The 14,219-nt window shown below is 53.4% G+C and overlaps 1 protein-coding gene across 4 annotated transcripts; it reads right to left on the bottom strand.

The window, feature by feature from the left end:
- Positions 1-406: 406 nt before the first annotated feature.
- Positions 407-6,339, bottom strand: RGS16 (regulator of G protein signaling 16). Of its 4 annotated transcripts, none has more exons than XM_036344411.1 (5): positions 6,171-6,339; positions 4,982-5,092; positions 4,124-4,188; positions 3,674-3,840; positions 407-2,302 (listed from the first exon to the last, which is right to left on the bottom strand). In XM_036344411.1, exons 1-5 carry the CDS (start codon positions 6,212-6,214, stop codon positions 2,081-2,083), a joined length of 609 nt encoding a protein of 202 aa, XP_036200304.1. In that variant the 5' UTR covers positions 6,215-6,339; the 3' UTR covers positions 407-2,080. The 4 variants fall into 4 exon arrangements, with proteins under 4 accessions (XP_036200304.1, XP_036200305.1, XP_036200302.1 ...); XM_036344412.1 differs by having other exon boundaries at positions 4,124-4,185; XM_036344409.1 differs by lacking the exon at positions 6,171-6,339 and adding an exon at positions 5,347-5,767.
- Between the last annotated feature and the right edge of the window lie 7,880 nt (positions 6,340-14,219).

Below are 14,219 nucleotides of genomic sequence, written 5' to 3'. Positions count from 1 at the left end.
GGGAAATGGGCAAAAGTAAAAATGACTACCACCTGATAATGTCTAGCTACTGGACCAAGGGGAGCAGCCCTTGTGTTGGTACAGGCAGAACTGGTCACGGCTATGCTGTCTCTATTCAGAGGACAAAGTCATACGGGCTCTGAAATGACAGCAGGCTGAGCCGAGTCCCACCAACATGACCTAACAGCCCAACACAAGTTGGGTCCACCATGATGGATGGGCTCCACCCTTAGTCCCTGTCACCCTCTCTTCCCTTCCACCAGTTCCCAGCCAAACATGGGTCTTTCATCACCTGTGACAGGGAAGCTCATCCCTCTGTCCTTGTGGGACTGGCGGAGGCCAGTTCCTCCACAGGACTCTCGCCCCACGTCCCCTGACCACACACACAGCCCATGGAGACAGGATCTCACGTTGGGGTTTTATTTTTATTTTACAAGAATATAACATGCTGCAACAGGAAACACAGGGATTGAGTACACCATCTGTATCTCGGAAACCAGCTCCAGTTGTCAACAATAAATAAATATTTCAATAGTGAGGAGTCCCTGACCGGTGCCAAGAGGTTCCCAGCACATCCCGAGGTAGAGAGCCTGGTGGCGGGAGGGACACAGGCTGCCAGGTCCTGCTGAGATTCTTGGGTCGAGGCAGACTATAGTCACAATAATATAGTCACAATAATAAATAACAATAGCAATCACACCAACAGACAGTAACAAAAAATAACATGCTCTGGCAGTCGTCACAGAACCAACAAGACGTTATAACTTAAATAATTGTCTCCTGGAGGAGCTCACAGTGCAGCGAGAACAGGGCTGATTCCCGGGCACAGGGTGCCGCCTGGTCCATCACCTCCCCAGCCTGGCCTCCTGCCCAGGCCCCCCACCCCCCAGCAGGTTTGTTCAGCGATGCCCTAAGGTGACAGGCAGGTTCCGATTTTCCCAGTCCTGCTCTTCCACGCAGCCTCTCTCTGTAACTCCACTCCCAGCTCCTGGGATCTGTCCAAGGGTCATCGTGGTCCCTTACATTGTGGTAAGTGCCCCTCGCACCCACCGGCAGGAGACAGAGGTTCCCCCGCTTCCAGCCTGGGTGCCTCTTTTTCCCTGTTCTCATCCTCACACAAAAATATTGGCTTGACTTAAACAGAACTTTCAGGAACTGTCAAGGGATTTCTATCTTATGATCCTTTTCTCCCTCCCTGCACACAGCTGGGCATGAGAGCCGACTAGCCACTCACCGAGAGGGGCCACCCCTTTCTCCTTGAGGGCGTGGGTTCAAGGGTGGAACCGAGCTGAGGGGGCGTATCCCAGCAAGAGGCCCTGCTCACATGTGCACCCTGCTGCAGACACAAGGTCAGGGACCACCTACAAGGTCACCGAGAGCACCAAGATTCATTTCCCATGAGCAAGATGGTGTCTCTCCGCTGACTTGGAAGTGGGCTCACAGGCCAGTGTTTGAGGTATAAAAATCTCCCTTGGGGCCAGCGTCACGCTGGTCCCCTGGCCTTGAATACTGTGAGGCTGGACACGGGAGTGTTAAGAAGTACAAGCTAAAGGGCCCTTGGGCGACTGAGGCAGGTGGGGCGGATGGAATGGGAGGGGTCCGTGTCCAGGGCTCCCTCCTGTGCCCAGGACAGCCTGGGGATGAGGCACACAGGCTGTGACCAGTCCGCTGTGCGACAGGCAAAACAACTGACCTGGCTGATTTCCCTCCCATTTTTGAGTTTCGCTTTATTTACATTTCCCAAACCCCCCTGGACTCTTTCCTGCCCCGTTGAGAATGACGAGAGCCCGTGATACCTCCTGCATCACCCTTCTTTTCCCCAGAGAGCACCACACAGCCGTGACCTCCAGCCCTTATCCGCAAGTCCTGGGAGTGGGGACGACCCTCTCATGCATGAGGTTCAGTCCCACCGTTTCTGGAGGAGAGGCTGTTGCTTCCAAAAACAAACAAAAACAACACAGCTTTGTCCTTCACTGTCCTCTTGTTTGCTTTGCAGAACCTGCCTCCCACACAGGGGCAGCTGCCTCAGGGCTGGGTGACTCAACCTCTCTCCCCGGCCGGCTCCTCGCTGCCGCGAGGCTCAGGTGTGTGAGGGCTCGGCTGAGCTGCAGCTGGACGGAGAGGCGTTGGTGGCCGAGGCCTGGGCAGCCAGGTCCTGGTAAGCGGGTGACTTCAGGAAGCGCGGATAGGAGTCCTTCTCCATCAGGGTGCGTGTCTTCCCCTGAGCCACATCGAAGCACGTGGCCGTGGCAGCCTGCAGGTTGGTCCTGGTCAGCTCCCTGGTCTCGTGGTCTATGTTCACCTGTGGGAAGGAGGGCAAGCGCGTGGGTGAGTGGGGGTTGCGGGGCACGGTGAAGGGTCCAGCAGGCAGAGGGAGGAAGGACTGGCAGGTGGGGCAGTGGAAGGAGCCCTGGATTCTGAACCAGGAACCTGGGTCTCCAGAGTCCATTATTAAGTGGCTTTCAACTTTGAGCCTGTCCCCACATCTGATCCAGTGTCTGCCCTCCAATCTCTCAGAATCCTCAAGCATGTGTTAAGACTGTCCACAGATGCAACCCCTTCTCACCCCTTGCTCTCTAACAACCACTCTTAGGTTAGTGCCAGAGCCTGCTAGCGGGTCCTCCCCCACCCCTCCCTTCTCTCTCCTCCCGCCTTCTCCCCCCCTCCCCGACCCTCCCCTCGAGTCTGTTCTCCTTTCAGCAGCCAGACTGAACCTTTCAAACCCCAGGTCAGTCTTGTGGCAACTCTCATCTTCCCATGTCACTCAGAGGAAAAGCCACAGTGCATGCTGGGCCCACGCAGCTACCTGGACCCACCCCTGGCCACCTGCCACCTGTGTGACCTCATCTGCTATTCTCTCCCCGCTCCACACAGGCCAAGGTGCTGGTTTGTGATGATGACAACACTCTCTGGCCTTTGCTCTTTCCTTTTCCTGTTAGGTGTTCTGTCCTCCCATAACTCTCATGCCTCTGTTCCTGTGTCACCGTATCCGATAGCCCACCTCTCACTTCCCTCTGTAAAATGGGAAGACCTCACCTCCGTCCCCCCACCCCTGTGCTCCCTCCTGTACCTACTTTCTGTTATCAGAGGATTAGAGCACCCCCTGGCAAATGTTTATTTGTTTGATTGGTTGCTGGCCCCTTCTCCCACTAGGATAGAGGCTCTGTTTGTTCACTGCTCTCTTCCCAATGACTAAAACAGGACCTGGCATGGAACTGATGCTCAATAAATCTTTACAGAATAACGTGGACTAGATAAAAGTGTTCAGAAAATAAAATAGAAACTATGGCACTAAAAGCAAAGCATTACTCTCATCTCTCCACTAGGTGGCCCCATGGTCCTTATCAAATGCAGGCGCCAGGCGGTGGAGGCCTGAGAGAAGGTTGCAAGTTCACTGATCACAGAGCTGCCCATCTGAGGCAGGCCCGCCAGGGGAGCGAGGCAGGTTACACAAGGTCCCTACAATGACCTGGCTCCCCTGTTTTGGGCTTCTAAAAATGGCTCAGTCTGCAAGAGTGGGTATGGACAGATGCCCAAGCACCTGCCAACCCCTTCACCCCCATCAGTGAGTCTGAGGGTAATGGCACCCAAGGGTGGCACGAAGCCCCCCCAATCTCAGTGGGGAAGGAGCAGGCAGGGTCCGGAGGATCTTGGGACATATCTGGGCTCTGACCTCTTTCGGGGCTTCGCTGCAGATGAACTCCTCAAAGATCCTGTGCGCCCGGGAGGCCAGCTTGGTAGCTGACCGGATCTTCTTGAACTCCTCACAGGCCAGCCAGAACTCCAGGTTCTCCTGGCTGAACTCCGTCTTCAGGAAAGCATGGAAGGCAGCCACGCCATCTGGGTTGGAGGGAGAGAGGAAGAGACCGGTCAGACTGAGGGAACAGCAGGGAATAAAAGAAACGAAGACAGCCATTGCCGTTAACAGCTCTATTTTTAGGAGGCAATTTTCTCGAACAAGGACCTGCCTTTGTATTCTGAACAGAGGCTGGCAGACTAGGGGATCATTATTATTATTACTACTGTTATCTTGCCCGCCCTTTCAGCATCTCTCAGGCTGGCCCCCCAAGCACATGAGCGCACACGTGCCATCCACAGACAGACACCACGGGGTCCTACTCACTTTTACTGCTCAGCAGCAAGTCAAACGACTCTCTCCATCCCAGCACATCTTCTGAGAAGTTTCTGCTTAAAAAAAAAAAAAAAAAAAAAGGCCAAGATTTTAATTTAAAGAAAAAGTCCAACCAATTCATGCATAGCACAAATCCTAGCCAGAACTCTGATGGGAGCTGCCTAATTCACACGAAGACTTGCTCGGCGATTATTGGAACCGACTCCTCCAACCCTTGGTTGGGGGAAGGGAAAACAGAAGTATTTTCTAGAAGGCAAGTCTGTAAACAGGAACCAAAGCCAGGCCCCGTTTGGCCCTCAGTAAATATCTTCTAAGGCGGTCTCCTTGCTGTCCAAGATTCTTTCTTTCCCCCTGGCTCTCGGGGTGTTGTTTTGTACTTTTCCCCAAGGAAATAAGGGCCTCGTGAATAAAGGGTATGCCACCCAGAACCCCAGAGCCTGGCACAGCACCTGGCACAGTTGATGTTCAATACAAAAGGGCTTTTAGGTAAAGCGCACACTCGTGGAAGCAGAGCCCCTGACTGAAAACTTCAAGCGGGCCTTGGACCCTGTCCTAGCCCTGGTTGCATGTGCAATGACATCTCCAGGTGGGAGAGTATGGTAACTGGACATTCGGGTCCTGGGTACACTCATCTGTAGGCAGACTTAGAACCCTGGAGCCATCCTCCCAGTCACCCAGGAGCCAAGCAGCCAGAGCGGACCAGCAAGAAGCCCAGGGAGGGGGTCACCCAGGTCCCTCCCAGCATGTCCAGCATGTCCTGGTTTCTCCTTGGATTCTCCCTCCCATGACTCCTCTCCTAACTCGGACTCGGTCTCCTCTAGGGGCCCTGGGCTGGTCAGCAGGACTCACCGCTCTTTGCTGTGTTTGTTGTTCCACTCGGGCTTGCCAGCGTTCCCAGTATCGGAGCTGAGGTCTGATTTGTGAAGAAAGATCCCCAGCCGGGTCTTGAACTCTTTGGCTCTGGAAGACAAAGCAGGAGGAGCATACGCATAAGGATTCTCCATGTGCTCAGCCAGGGCAGAGAGGTTTATGGGGCCTAAGAGCTCGGGCTGGCGCCCCCTGAATTCCAGCCTCAGGAGTTCCTGGGAACTTGGCTTCTCTCCTTAGTACCAAGAACCCCCAGACAATGAAAGGAATGTTTGAGCGGGGCCTCGGTAGGTCTTACACTGTCTGAGCTTACAGCACCTCAGACAGTTAAGTCACACTGCTCTCACCCTCTGGGCTTGTGCTGAGTATTTCTGGAACTGCGTGGAAAGTAATTCCTCATCTTATCTTTTCCAGCTCCAGCAAGGATTGGGGGCAGCTGAGTGGCCGCCTGGTAAGAGGGTCCATCCCTCACCTGCGGATCCAAAACCACCTCCCTGCCTTCCCAGGGCCAGAGGAGGCCACGCCCCCAGGTGTGGGCTAGCCAATAAAAACCAAGAGCTTGAGAAACTGAGGGAGATGGTCAGTCCAGCCTGGGGATGGCAACGTGGTCTTCTGCAGGTCACCTGAGAAGGACTGCCCTTTGTCAGAGAGGGACAGTAAGCAGCGGCCCCTGTTTTCCCTCCTCTCTCCTCGTGGCTCCGTTGCTTCTCTGAGATTCTAAGGTCAGTGGTTCTCAACCTTCCTAATGCCGCGACCCTTTAATACAGTTCCTCATGTTGTGGTGACCCCCAGCCATAAAATTATTTTCGTTGCTACTTCATAACTATAATGTTGCTACTGTTATGAATCATCATGTAAATATCTGATATGCAGGATGTATTTTCATTGTTGCAAATTGAACATAAAGCATAGTGATTAATCACAAAAACAATATGTAATTATACATGTGTTTTCCGATGGTCTTAGGCGACCCCTGTGAAAGGGTCGTTCGATCCCCAAAGGGTCGCGACCCACAGGTTGAGAACCGCTGTTCTAAGGGCAGCAGCTGAGCAAGCGGCACCCAGGTGACCTCTGCCTCGCCCATCAATGCTCAGCATCCTATTACCCCGCCCGCCCTGGTCCCCAAGCCGGCGCCCCACTTCCTCCGGGCGACGGGACAAGCCCCTCTTACCTCTCCAGGCAAGTGGTGGGGAAGGCGGACAGGGTCCGGCACATGGCTGCGGGCGCAGGGCAGCACGTCGTGGGGAGATCGGCGGCGGGCTCCAGTGGGCACGGCAGCGCGAGAGGCAGAGGGTCCGCTGCGGCCGATACTTGTTTGCTCTTTGCTCGGGTTGGGCGTTTCAGGCTGCACTCGCGGAGCCCGCCGTCTGGCGGCTTTTATTCTCTCGGAGGGGAGGGGGCGGGGCGCACTGCTCGCCGCCGACCAATCCGAGAGCGGGACTGAGCGCTGCCGAGGCAGAGGCGGGGGCCGGGAGCCGAACCCCCGCGGCGCCGGTCCAGGACTGCACCCCGCCACCCGCGTGCAACCTTCACACGGGGGTGGGGGGGTCACACGGGGCGGCCTTGCTCCGGGCAGAGAAGTCACAGGAAGATGAGACGCGCACACCCAGTTCGGAGGGAAAAAACCCGCTGGTCTCTGGTAAAAGCTGGAAACCAACGCAGAGGTGGAGGATTCTCGCAGTGGGGAGACGGGTCTGGGAGGCACACATGGTGTGGATCACAGCCTGAGCCTGTTGGGCCCTGACATGCAACCCCGAGCAGGAGAGCATCGTGATTATACTGGTAACTACCACTTACTGTGCTCCTAGCCGGATGGCCACGGGCTAAGTAAGCCCTTTATCAACATCTCATCATCACCTCCTTTTTATAAATGAAGAAACTGAGTCAGGAAGTTAAAGAGACTTGCCTGAGATCCTAGAGTTGGAAATAGCGGACAGATGGAGGGAGGTGAGGACTGATTGAGCATCTGTGTACTCGCCACCTTACTAAGGTTAAATAACTCCAAGCTGCACAGGAATGGATTTACTATGCTTTTCCCACTGCTTCCTCCTCCTCCTCAAAAAAAAAAAGGAATCTCACCACCTCTGTCACTGATGAGTGATCCTGGGTATAAGAGCTGCTGATTCAGTGCCCTAGCCTCTGAGATAAAGGTGATCAATGCTTCCCCTGCCTCTCTCCTCACCTTCCCATAAAGGGGATACACCCCTCCCCCCCTTGCCCCTCAGCTCCCTCTGGGGTCGCCATGAAGAGGTTGCTTTCGAGGTTGCCAGTGTGGAGTTTAGAGCCAGATCCTGGCTGCAAATCATGGCTCCACCATTTACTGACAGAAGACCTTCCTTGGGCAAGCCTCTTAACCTTCCCAGCCTCGTTTTCCTCCCCTCTAAGATGAGAACGTGACATGTGTATTTCATAAGGTGGGTGTGAGGTGTAAATAAGCTAATTCTTAGTTTTCGTTTCCCAGGAAACAGGAAATTCAGTTCCTCTGAGGCAGAGACTTGCTGGAGAGAGTTCTCAGAACTCAGAGGGAGTGAGGGAGGCTGGGTGGGGCAGAGGGAGGAGGCGAATGCCACAGTCCCTTGAAGCTGTCCCCCACTGAAGGAAGGGTTCAGATACCCCGACATCGGCCTTTCATTGGAACCCGTTGCCCCAAGAGACAGCCTTATATTAAACAAGGCAATTCTCTCTCTCCGTTGAGGGGAAAACACCTAAAGAGTCTGCACTGGGAATGAGGGCCTCGGTCCCAAAGAGGGGATTTGGGCGGCATGCCACACACCTGCAATAGCAGGTGAGGCTCTAAGATCAGTGCTCCGTGCATGGCCAGCGCTCAGTAAATGTTAGTGCTCAGTTCCACTTAACACAGGGATTGCTAGGCAGTAAGGAAAAGTAAGTACTGTCTTTTTTTGTGTCTTTTGGAAGTTAGGTTTCATATGGGGGCATCTAAGAGTTGCTATTCCTCAGCAGGGCCTGGAAGTAAAGGGTCAGGAAAAAGAGAAACAAGAGGAGAAAAGGTTCCCCACCTGAGAGAGCTCAGTGAGAAGGCCCAGAAAAGCTGGTGGGGGAAGGAAAGGGGAAAAGCACTGAGGGGGGTGGAGAAGAAGGCCTGGAAGGCGTCCTGGAGGCATGGCTAGAGCAAGAGGCCCAGCTCAGAACAGAGTGTGGCTTCGTTTGTCCAGGCTGATCCCCTCGCTAACCAGGGCCTGCAGCATCTGACCTAGTTCGTCAAAACACAGTGCCCTCTAAGGAGCCAGAATCAGCGCTCCCCCAGCCTCCCGGTTGGTTAGGGGGTTGGTTAGTGGAGCTCAGGGGGCAGGTACAGTGGCAGCTCACACGTGGGTAGCACCACCTCAGCTCCAAGCACCCCCGTCTCACCAATTTAGGCTCTGATGTAACTTTCTCACACGTCCAGGGCTGGGCCGGTGTGGAGCAGGAGATGGGCGAGGGTTGGGAGGGGCAGTGGTGTGCAACCAGACAATGGAGGGATGTCTGCTTGAACATCTGTTTCTCAGCATGCTCCTTCATCCCCGTGGGACACCACCCACCCAGCCCATCAGCGGGGGTTCTCTGGTCTGGAGAACTCTCAGCTGGGGGGAGGCTTGTTGTTTCACCTGGGGCTGCTCACGCCCCAGGGCAGCTGCCAGGTGGGCGTGTGGGTGTGGGGACAGCCGTTCTTCAAGGGACAAAAACGAGTGTATGGATGGATGAAACCCCAGCCTGGCCCTCAGCGGCACCATGTAGGAATGAGCCGGGACATGGCCACATGATAACAATCATGGGGATTGTGCAGAGACCCTCCGCAAACCTTCCCTTCCTTCCTGTTTCCCTGCCACTGAGCCAGAGGAGGTTTCCGTTTTCCATTCTGCAGACAACCCAACGGCTGTGCCCAAGCCGCCTTCAGTTAATTGCTCTGGAACTGAAAACAGCTGAACCCTGGGCCCGTGAAGCTCCAGATTCCTGAGCTAGTTCTGTCTCCCATTCGACAAAGAAAGCAAAAGAGACAAAGGGAAGGTTGTACGGGGCACAGGCCTGCACATCCACTCCGTGAACATGGAGCTCCCTGCTCAAGATGAAGAGCCCTCCGGGTGGCCATGGTTACCTCTTCAGTTTCCTGGCAGAAAGTCCTTGAAGTTCATCATTTATCCCAAATTCTCTTCCCAGCAGGTAGGTCGGTTCATAACTGCAATTTCGGTAATGACTCGACTGTTGCTGTAAATCCAGAAGGATGAGCTCACCTATGAATTGCACTGGCTGTGATGGAACCTGACCTCATTGCTTTGCCCAGCACTCTCAGCACAGCTGCACTTTCTCCAAAGGAGGGTGTGGGGACACAGCTCTGCAGCCTGGGCCTTCTGGGGTCAGGATTAAACATCTCACAGCCACATTACCTTCAGCCCCTCCGATCCTCCTGCCCCACCCTTTCCACCAAGGCCCAGGGCCAGATGGGATCTTTGTTGAAAACAGTTGGGGGAGAATAAAATACTTCCTGGACTTCTGATTTGGCACAGACAATCCCTACATTGGTCTAGATCTCCTCATTCCAACCATCAACCTACCAATAAATATTTACTAAGAATTTATTATGTTCCCAAGTCGGTGGGAGAAACAGCAGCCTTTAAGACTCTTCCCTGCCTTCACTGACCTTGTAAATGAGCTGAGGAAGTGAACGTTGTGGGGGCCGGGTAGGGACTGGGGATGAAAAGAAACCCTTGCCTGGCCTTGCAACAGATGTTCAGGGAAGGGAGGGATCAGATAGGGTCATGGTGTTAAATAAAGGGGTGGGTGGTTTGGGAAGTGAGAGTGTTTGAGAGCCATGGAACATACTGGACACACAGGAGGGAGCATGATTCAGGAGGGAGAAGCAGCTAGGAAGAGCATGTCATAGTTTGGGGGAACAGGGCAGGTGCAAGAAGATTTAGGAATTCCCGACACACAGGCAGAGGCGCCCAGGCTTACGAGATTTAGAAACATAAAAGTGGCTGGATGAGGAGGGAGAGATCGCCTCCTCAGGAGTGAAATAGCCCCTGGGGTTCATTTCCCAGCTGGTTGTGACACAGCCGTGGTGCCCTGCCCTCCCCGGTGAGGGAAGTTGATGGAGTTCAGCCTGGGTGTAGGAAATGACTGTTTTCCTCTGATTCTCCTCTAGGGCACTGGGTGCAGCTCACTTTGATGATTCCTCTCTGGTTTTCCTCCTCTTCCCTCCCTTCCCCCTCCCCTCCTGGCAGAGTCCTCATGGGGTGGGAGTGTGGGAGACCTGCTTCTCTCCACCCAGCCGGCCAATGGACCTCTAGCCTCCAAGGCAGGGCAGTCTCAGCCAGCGGTACCCATGGGTGCTAGGAACATGTTAGGACTGCTCTGTATGCATATCAGGCTCCAACCACCTGATCTCGGGTTCTTCCCTTCATACCCTAAAACCCAGCCCAACATGGCAGTGAGCAGGTCACTACAGGTCCGTGCTGCCTGGGACCACAAACCCCCGAGGCCCCTCCCCTCCCTGCACAACTCATTTTAAAAGACATTTTCCAATAAACTAATATTATTTCTACTAGAGGCCCAGTGCACAAAAATTTGTGCACTTGGGGGGGTCCCTCAGCCCTGCCTGTGACCTCTTGCAGTCTGGGACCCCTCGGGGGATGTCCACCTGCTGGCTTAGGCCAGCTCCCTGGGGGGATCAGGCCTAAGATGGCAATCAGACATCCCTCTGGAAGTCCGGGAGCCCTCGGGGGATGTCCACTTGCCAGCGGGGAGCAGGCCTAAGCTGCAGTCGGACATCCTTAGTGCTGCTGAGGAGGCAGGAGAGGCTCCCACCACCACTGCTGTGCTGGTAGCCATCAGCCTGGCTTGTGGCTGAGCAGAGCTCTCCCTGTTGGAGCGCACTGACCACCAGGGGGCATCTCCTGCACTGAGTGTTTGCCCCCTGGTGGTCAGTGTGTGTCGTAGTGACCAGTCATTCCCAGTTGTTCTTCTGTTAGGGTCAATTTGCATAATACCCTTTTATTATATAGGATATTGACATATGACTTACATATGACAAAATGCGAAGATCTCAAGCATTCAGTTTAATCATTTCTGACAAATGTATACGCCCATGGAACCAATCCCCCGTCAGCTATATAACATGTTCATCACTCTAGAAACCTCCTTCATGATATCCCCTTTCTCAGGCAACCTCTGGACTGGGTCCTAGGACCTAAGACTGGTGTTGACTGTCCTTGACTTTTCTGTTTATTTTGGAGGCCTAGCTCAAACGTGCTTTCTCATCCCCTCTTCAGCCCCTAGCACCAGGCCCAGTTTAGTGGATATGCTGTAAATGCTGGCTGGCTGGCTTCTGTGTCAACACAAATCATATTAACTAACCTTTATTGAACACTTGCTATGTGCCAGGCTCTGTTTTGATTTCCCTGGAATTAGCTTTCCATTCTCATGATGACCCCATAGAATGGGTTCCTTCTTGTCCTCCTTCTACATGGGAGTAAGCTGGGGCGCAGAGCGGTTAAGTAACTTGCCTGTGGTCACACAGAGAGTCGGAGGCCTAGCTGGGTTTGGAGGTCAGATAGTTCAACTCCAGAGCTTGTGTTCCTAAGCATACTAGTACACCTGCCAGCTTGCTATGTGGAATTTTCTAAAACTCAGAATTTGCTGCCCATGAGAAGAATAAAGCATAGCTTGGGAAATGTTGGCAACTCATCCTTCTGTCCTCTGAAGTTCTCCTTGCTGGATTTTCTCTCTACCCCCCCCTCCCCTTCTCAGCTCACCCCATTCCCCTCCCGTCAGTCACATTTTCCACATTCGGTTTGCCCTTAGCTGTGTGTCATCACTGGCCCAGGACTTTTCGGCTTCTGCAGTCCCTTGTGGATACAGTTCCGGAACATGGCTGCGGAGAGCCCCTTGGTCTTCAGAATTCCCTCGGTTAATATCTGGGCTTTGGTTTATCTGTGCAGGAAGAGTCTGAATTCAGCTGCTCGGCCTGCCACCCATTCCCCACCCTCTTCCCCATTCCTCTTAGCCCACAGAGGACCTAGACCAGTGATGGCGAACCTATGACACGCGTGTCAGAGGTGACATGCGAACTCATTTTTTTGGTTGATTTTTTTTTTTGTTAAATGGCATTTAAATATATAAAATAAATATCAAAAATATAAGTCTTTGTTTTACTATGGTTGCAAATATTAAAAAATTTCTAGATGTGACACGGCACCAGAGTTAAGTTAGGGTTTTTCAAAATGCTGACATGCCAAGCTCAAAAGGTTCGCCATCCCTGACCTAGACCCTGCTGGAAGCCACCCAGGGAGCTGCTAAAGGAGACCCAGCTTCAGCTCCCAGAGCCTTTGGGATGTGCAAGGCCCTGGGCACCTTTCTCCTCCTCCCCCTCCTGGAGCCTGAGTGCTGGTAGACGGAGCCTCTGGTGTTTTGCTTTCCTGGTGTCCCATGCTGGCTCTGTGCTTGGTGTTTCGTGTCCTGCCACATCCACGTGGACTTGTCTGCCTGAGTTCTCCCTGGTGCCAGTGCCCAGGGTCCCCCCAGCACGCCTGTCCTGGGCCTGTCCCCAGCCGGGCCACTGCTGCCTCAGCTCTCACCTGCAAACACTCTGCTGTCATATCAACATGTCCCCCAAAGTACCGACAAAATCAGAGGCAATAAATGAGCCCCTAATCCTGCCATTCCAAAATGGGAGAATTACCTGGGCAGTCTTCCTCCTCACCCTCCCTCCGCCCCCCACCCCCTTCTTCACTGGTCACGACTGTCATGTTTCTGGGAGCCTCTCACTCCCGCTCACTAAGACTTAGAAACAAAGTTCATCAGAATCGGAATGGTTCTCATTTAATGGGCTGAGGGAGGCCCTGAGAAGCAGCTGAGAATGAAAGGTGAGAGGGAAACAGGTGAGGCCTGGGATGTGCAAGTGACTGAAAGTTCCAGTTTCCTGTTCTTCCCAGCAGAGGAGTGAGCATTTCTTCAGCCCAGAGCTAAAAAGTCAGGCTGGTGCTGCAGGCGGGGTGCCTCTCCTCGCAGGAAAGACCCCCGGGGGAGCCTAATGGAGGCCACCCCGAGTGTGTGTGTGGGGGCGGCGGGGGGATTCTGACCAACTCTCTCTGGCTACCACATTCTCCAACAGGCACCCACCAGCAGCACTGATAGGCAGAGTTGCGGAGCAAAGAGAAGGCACGTTGCTCTCGGGGAGACTCTGTGAACAGCCCAGTGGGTGTGGCAAGGGGTACAGGGATCCAAAACAGGTGGAGAAAAAGCATCATTTTACTCTCAAACTGTGTGTGTGTGTGTGTGTGTGTGTGTGTGTGTGTGTGTGTGTGTGTGTGTAACTGAAAGACCCTTACAGAGGGCAACATCACAAGCAGCAGTTTATTTATTTTTTAAAAAAGATATTTTATTAAAAAAAAAAATATATATATATATATTTTATTGATTTTTTACAGAGAGGAAGGGAAAGGGATAGAGAGTTAGAAACATTGATGAGAGAGAAACATCGATCAGCTGCCTCCTGCACACTTCCTACTGGAGATGTGCCTGCAACCAAGGTACATGCCCTTGACCGGAATTGAACCTGGACCCTTCAGTCCACAGGCCGACGCTCCATCCACTGAGCCAAACCAGTTAGGGCCGCAGTTTATTTAAAAAAAAAAAAAAAAATTAAAAAAAAAATATATATATATGTATAATTTTATTGATTTTAGAGAGGAAGGGAAGGGGAGAAAGATAGGAACATCAATGTGAGAGGGAATCATTGATTGGCTGCGCGCCCCCACTGGGAATCGAGCGCATTCCGGGCATGTGCCCCGACCAGGGATCCAACTGTGACCTCCTGGTTCATAGGTGGATGCTCAACCCCTGAGCCACGCCATGCGAGCGCAAGCAGTTCTTTATGTCCCCGCCCACCCACCCTCATTTCTTGGGAAACATCAGTGCATCAGAGTGCCCCTGGCTCCAGGCCCTGGAAAGCTGCCTTTGAGATGTGGGCGCTCACTCGGCAGGTCTAAAGTGGCCTCAGGCAGGCCCAGAACCTGGGCCTTCGGAGCCTAGTGGCTGAGTGGGGAATGAAGGATGCATCCACTCCACAGGGCGCCGGTCTTGGGAGAGTCACGGTCAACTTCACCCCCCAGGAGCCTTGGGATCACAGACACTCCTGGCTGAACTTCAACCAGGTGACTTTCTGGAAAGGGGTCGAAGACAGGCTGGATGACTCAGTGGAACTTATTATGCACCTCCTGAACAC

The sequence above is a fragment of the Myotis myotis genome, unplaced genomic scaffold (genome assembly GCF_014108235.1).
Source record: "Myotis myotis isolate mMyoMyo1 unplaced genomic scaffold, mMyoMyo1.p scaffold_m19_p_18, whole genome shotgun sequence".
NCBI classification, from domain to species: domain Eukaryota; kingdom Metazoa; phylum Chordata; class Mammalia; order Chiroptera; family Vespertilionidae; genus Myotis; species Myotis myotis.
This window is presented reverse-complemented; position numbering and strand designations above follow the sequence as displayed.

Excerpts from the sequence above, each read along its gene's own strand:
- RGS16 (XM_036344409.1), bottom strand. The coding sequence starts at position 5,399 with ATGAGGAATTACTTTCCACGCAGTTCCAGAAATACTCAGCACAAGCCC. Across the intron at positions 4,189-4,981 it reads AACAAACACAGCAAAGAGCG|CAGAAACTTCTCAGAAGATG; the intron begins GTGAGTCCTGCT and ends TTTTTTTTTAAG. Across the intron at positions 3,841-4,123 it reads CTTGCTGCTGAGCAGTAAAA|ATGGCGTGGCTGCCTTCCAT; the intron begins GTGAGTAGGACC and ends CCTCCAACCCAG.